We start from the raw sequence: 6,136 nt of genomic DNA on the forward strand, positions 1-6,136 counted from the left end.
CGGCCCCAGTGGAGGAGAGAGCAAGGGGCCCGATCAGAGCTTGAGGCAGGGCTGCCGGCCTGGGGTGTGGGTGGGAGGGGACACCAGACAGGTTCCTCCGCCTTAGCAGAGGGGACCAGGGTCAGAGGGGATAGTCCTGGCTGGGTTTGGGGGGCTGAGCTGCCCTGCGGTGCTGGCACCCTGCACGGAGCACAGCCAGGGCAGGGCAAGTCCCCCCCACGCTGAGGGGCATTCAGGCTCAGGAACGACGTGGGCTGAAGGAGGACTCTGGGAGAGCAAGGAGCTGAACAGGCCCCAGAGCAGGGGTGGCCACGCCAGGGGCACGGGCTGGGAGGGGCCCTGATGAGCTCAGGAAGCCAGGCCAGGAAGGCCTGAGGAGGGTCCAGTGTGTTTGGGGCAGGGACGGGGGCCAGGGCTGCTTGGCTGAAGGCCGACCCAGAAGACGTGAGGCCTGGAGGGCAGTTGGCGGGCCTTGTTGAGGGCTCTGGGCTGAGGGGCATGGGCAGCGGTGGACGTTCCTGCTGGTCCAAGGCACAACCAGGCCAGGACAGCGTGGCAGTGGACCTAGGAGACTAGCAGGAGCCGGCTGGGACCAGGGGCCACAGGTCAGGGCTCAGACAGAGGGCTCGGTCAGGCTGGACACCCAGAGGAAGCCTGCGGCCCAGGGGGACCCTGACCCAGGTGGTCACCCAGCGCTGACCAAGCTCATGAGTCCAGCACCTGTGGCCGCAGAGAGCTAGGCCAGGCAGCTGGTCTGCACACGGCCAGGAAGCACATGGGCACTGGGCCCAGGGGCACCCCAGCCCGGGCACCTGCTGTCCTGCCCCGACCCTGGCAGGGGTGAGAGCCTGGTGGTCACACAGCCTCCTCTCTTGCAGCCTCCACCACGGCCCCATCGGTGTTCCCACTGGCCCCCAGCTGCGGGACCACATCCGGCTCCACAGTGGCCCTGGCCTGCCTGGTGTCCGGCTACTTCCCCGAGCCCGTGACTGTGTCCTGGAACTCCGGCTCCTTGACCAGTGGTGTGCACACCTTCCCGTCCGTCCTGCAGTCCTCAGGGCTCTACTCTCGCAGCAGCATGGTGACAGTGCCCTCCAGCAGGTGGCCCAGTGACACCTTCACCTGCACCGTGGCCCACCCGGCTAGTAGCACCAACATTGTCAAGCCAGGTGAGAGGACGGGCTTCAGAGAGGGCGTCCACTGGGAGACAGACCAGGTCAGCTGGCCCGCCTCGACCCCAGGGCACAAGGGAAGCACCGCTGTCTCCCCCATCTGAAGGCCTCCCAATTGTGGAAGGAGGTCCTCTGGGTGTTGCTGCCTGGTCCACCGTGACCACAGGCAGTTTACCCTACTCCAGTCCCCTACACCCACCCGAAACTATGCCTACTCCAGACACCCAGTAACGACCACTCTGCTCTCTCTGCAGTGCCCAAATCAAATGGTGGCACCCCATGTAAGGAATGTCCCAAATGTCCAGGTGAGTCAGCAGGAGCTTGCGCTCCACCCAAAGCAGATGGCCAGCATCCAGCCACAGCTTGGTTGGGGGAATGGATGTTCAAGAGAAAGCCCATCCACGTGCTGACCCCTGCTCTCTGTCTCCCTTATTAGTCCCTGATTCTCTGGGAGGACCTTCAGTCTTCATCTTCCCCCCGAAACCCAAGGACACCCTCTCCATTTCCCGAACCCCCGAAGTCACTTGCATGGTGGTGGACCTGGAAGACCCTGAGGTCCAGATCAGCTGGTTCATGGGTGACCAGGAGATGCGCACGGCCAAGACAAAGGTGCCTGAGGAGCAGTTCAACAGCACCTACCGTGTGGTCAGTGTCCTCCCCATCGTGCACCAGGACTGGCTCAAGGGGAAGGAGTTCAAGTGCAAGGTCAACAACAAAGCCCTCCCATCCCCCATCGAGAGGACCATCTCCAAGGCCAGAGGTGTGCAGCAGGGTGAGGGGTGCAGGGGTGGGGGGTGCATGGAGTGTTGAGTGGGGCTTTGCAGACCAAGTGCACCCCTCCACCCTGTAAGTGACCATCTGTGCTGACCTCTGACCCCACAGGGCAGGCCCATCAGCCCAATGTGTACGTCCTGCCCCCATCCCGGGATGAGATGAACAAGAACACAGTCAGCGTGACCTGCCTGGTCAAAGACTTCTACCCATCTGAGGTTGATGTCGAGTGGCAGAGCAATGGCCAGCAGATGCCAGAAAGCAGTATCCGAACAACCCCACCCCAACTGGACGCAGATGGGACCTACTTCCTCTACAGCAAGCTCTCGGTGGACAAGAACCGCTGGCAGCGGGGAGAGGTCATCACGTGTGTGGTATTGCATGAAGCTCTACACAACCACCACACACAGAAATCCATCTCCCAGTCTCCGGGTAAATGAGAAACGCGCCCGGTACCCCAGCAAGCCCCCACCCATGGGCTCTCAGGGTCCCACAAGGACGCCAGAGCCCCCACCCCTGTGTACATACCTCCCGGGCAGGCACCCCTGCATGAAATAAAGCACCCAGCACTGCCCTGGGACTCTGCGATGCTGTCATGGTTCTTTCTGAGGCAGAGCTCAGGACCCCCGGACCTCTGGGTGGCACAGACAGGCCTAGCTCCAAGGCCAAGGGGTCACCATTGGTGGGAGAGAGCGAGTCCCATGGGGGCATGGTCCCCGAGTGGGCAGGTCTTCACGGCTGCCACAGGATGTGGGCAGGAGTTGCCTGGGCAGGAGTTGCCTGAGCAGGAGTGGGGACTTTGCCAGAGGTGGCAGCCACTCTGGGCCGTCCCTCCAGTCAGAAGCTACCCAGGGCTGGAGGGTATGGACCTGGATTGCAGAAGCCCCTCCAGAGCCCTCAGGGAAATGAGCACACAGTCCTACCCAACTCTGTACCAACCCAAGTTGTGGGACCCTGGCCTGTCCTCCACCCTAGGCTCCCTGGGCCTCCTGAGACCCTGCGTGGTAGCTCTGTGCCCCTGCAAGAGCCATGCCTGACCCGTATGTGGGGACAGGCCCTCCTTTGCCCTCAGGCACTCCACGAACAGGCCCCCTCCCTCCCTCACATGCAGGGGTTTGGCCTGGCTTCATCCTGCCTAAGGCCAGGTCTGTCCACTCCTGAGGACACTCATCCCCATGCCCCAAAGGGGCAGAGGCAGGTGGCCCTGAGTGCCCAGGGGAAAGACCATCCCAGATGCCCTCTTGGACGCTGAGTCCAGACCCACTGAGAAGAAGCCTGTCCCGCTGAGCAATGCCACCTTCACTCACACACATGCTTGTATATGCACACACATGCATACACATGTGTGTGTGCACAGTCACACACATGTACATGCACACACGTGCTTGCAAACGCACACACGCACACGTGTACATACACACACGGGCCTTAAACGCTGGGCCTCACACCGGACAGCCTCCATGAGCCCAGAGCAGAGCGGGTCCTGGGAACCCTCAGCGTGCACACTAGCCTGGTCCCCATCCCCTCCAACACCCACCAGCTGCTCAGCAGCTCATCCACACACTGACCACACTGACCAGCCCTCCTCTGCCCCAGGGCACCTGCGACCCCTCCCAATATCCACGAAACCCCCACACCCAGCTTGTCCTGACGCTTCCACACACTCGTATTCTAGGACACTCCCCGACACTGACCAGCCCTTCCCCGGACTCTGCTGACCCTCCCACCCTCTGGACCTGGCCCCCAGGGGAATGTGTGTCGGTCAGGGTGCCTTCCCCCAGGAGGGCCCCAGCACAGGGCACAGCAGAGAAGGAGGGGGTCCCCCTGGCCAGGCCCAAGCTGGGGAGCTGGGGGGTGCTGAGGCTGGCACCTGACGTTGCAGAGGGCTGTGACTGTCCCCCAGGGAATGAGCCCAACGGGCAGGCACGGCACTGACCACCCCCTTCCTGTCCAGAGCTGCTCCTGGATGACAGCTGTGCCGAGGACCAGGATGGGGAGCTGGATGGGCTGTGGACCACCATCTCAATCTTCATCACCCTCTTCCTGCTCAGCGTGTGCTACAGCGCCACCGTGACCCTCTTCAAGGTGGGCGTCCCCACATGTACCTTCAGTGCGGCCTGCTGTCCCCACGCTGTCCCCCATGCTGTCCCCAGGCTGTCCGCAGGCTGTCCCCAGGCTGGACCCATGTTGTCCCCACGGTTTCCCCAGGCTGTCCCCAGGCTGTCCCCATGCTGTCCCCAGGCTGGACCCATGCTGTCCCCACACTGTCCCCAGGCTGGACCCATGCTGTCCCCACGCTGTCCCGAGGCTGTCCCCAGGCTGGACCCACACTATCCTCATGCTGACCCTTCACTGTCCCCACACTTTCTCTACTGTCCTCACGCTGTCCCCACATTGACCCAAAATGATCCCCATGCTGTGCCCATGCTGTCTGATGCTGTCCCGACCCTATCCCCATGCTGTACCCTTGATGTCCCCATGCTGTCCCCATGCTGTCCACGCACTGTCCCCTCTCTTTCCCCACACTATCAACACGCTATCACACACACTGTCCCCATGCTGTCCGCACACTGACCCACAGTGATCCCCACAGTGTCCCTACGCTGTCCCCAGGCTGGACGCATACAGTCCCCATGCTGTCCCCACACTGACCACACATTGTCCCCACACTATGCCCAGCTGGCCCCACACTGCCCCCATGCTGTCCCCTCGCTTTCCACATACTGTCCCCACGGTGTCCCACTGGTATCCCCATGCTGACCTCACACTGTCCCCACACGATGGCCCGCTATGCCCATGCCATCCCCACACTGTCCCCACACGGTCTCCACAGTGTTCCCACGCTGCACCCACAGTCCCCACACTGTCCCCATATATTCAGCTCTCTGTCCCTGAGCTGTCCCCTCACAGTCCCCATGCTGTCCCCACACTGACCACACACTCTCCCCACACTGTCCCCATACTATTCCCACACGGGCCCCTCTGTGTCCCCACACTGTCCCTATCACCACATTGTCCCCACCCTCTCCTCACACTGTCCATATGCTGTCCTCAACCATCCCTTCACTACAGCCCACTGTCCCAACATTGTCCCCACGCTGACCCCATGCTGTCCCCACGTCGTCCTCACGTTCTCCCCATACTGTCCAAACACCATCACCTCATTGTGGCCAGCTTTCCTCATGCTGTCCCCTCACCATCAACTCACTATGGCCCACTGCCCCCACGCTGTCCCCATACTGTTTCTTCACTGACCCAAGGCCATTCCCACATTGTCCCCACACTGATATCTAGCTGTCCGCACCCTGTCCCCGTGCTGAACCCACGCTGTCCCCACACTGACACCACACTGTCCCCTGAATGTCCACATGCCATTCCTTTGCATCCCCATGCTGTTCCCACGCTGTCCCCTCACTGTCCCCATGCTGTCCCCATACTATCTCCTCCCTCTCCCCATGCTGACTCCACACTGTCCCCATGCTGTACTTATACCATACTCTCACTGCAGCCTGTTGTCCCCATGCTCTCCCCACCTTGACCACATGCTGTCCCCACACTGACCCCACACTGTCCCCACACTTTCTCATGCAGTACTCACACTGTACCCACACTATGGCCCACTGTCCCCACACTGTCCCTACACTGCCTTTTTGCTTTCCCATATTGTCCCCACTCTGTCCCCATGATGTCCCCACACTGACCAAACACTAGCCCCACACTATTGGTACACTGTCCCCATGCTGTCCCCTTGCTTTCCCCATATTGTCCCCACCCTGTCCCACACTGTCTCCTCTACTCGCTGTCCCCTTGCTTTCCCCATATTGTCCCCACTCTGTCCCCACACTGTCTCCTCTACTCGCTGTCCCCTTGCTGTCCGCATGCCATCCCCACCAGGAGCCCCGCACACTACAGTGGTCCCGGGTGTGGGGGGCAGGCCCTGGTGGGAGGCGGTCCTTCGGGCTCCAGGCCGCACTCACTCCCTTGCCCGCCTGCTGCAGGTGAAGTGGATCTTCTCCTCGGTGGTGGAGCTGAAGCGCACGATCGTGCCCGACTACAGGAACATGATCGGACAGGGGGCCTAGGGCCAGCCCTCTTGGGCGGGTGTCCAGGGTTTCCCTCGACCCCACGCAGGAACCGGGTGAATCCGTTCATGCCGCTTGGCTTGATGCCAGGCCTGCTCTTCTGCCCTCCCC

The 6,136-nt window shown here is 61.8% G+C and overlaps 1 gene segment (V, D, J or C); it reads left to right on the plus strand.

Moving 5' to 3' along the window:
- Positions 1-2,531, plus strand: part of LOC113936889 — a 232,241-nt gene extending 229,710 nt beyond the window's left edge. The window contains 4 exon segments of the C gene segment in view: positions 879-1,169; positions 1,427-1,477; positions 1,609-1,932; positions 2,055-2,531. Of these exon segments, the coding sequence occupies positions 879-1,169; positions 1,427-1,477; positions 1,609-1,932; positions 2,055-2,383 (995 nt within the window).
- Positions 2,532-6,136: the final 3,605 nt, after the last annotated feature.

Source organism: Zalophus californianus, chromosome 6 (assembly GCF_009762305.2).
Source record: "Zalophus californianus isolate mZalCal1 chromosome 6, mZalCal1.pri.v2, whole genome shotgun sequence".
Taxonomy (NCBI): Eukaryota; Metazoa; Chordata; class Mammalia; order Carnivora; family Otariidae; genus Zalophus; species Zalophus californianus.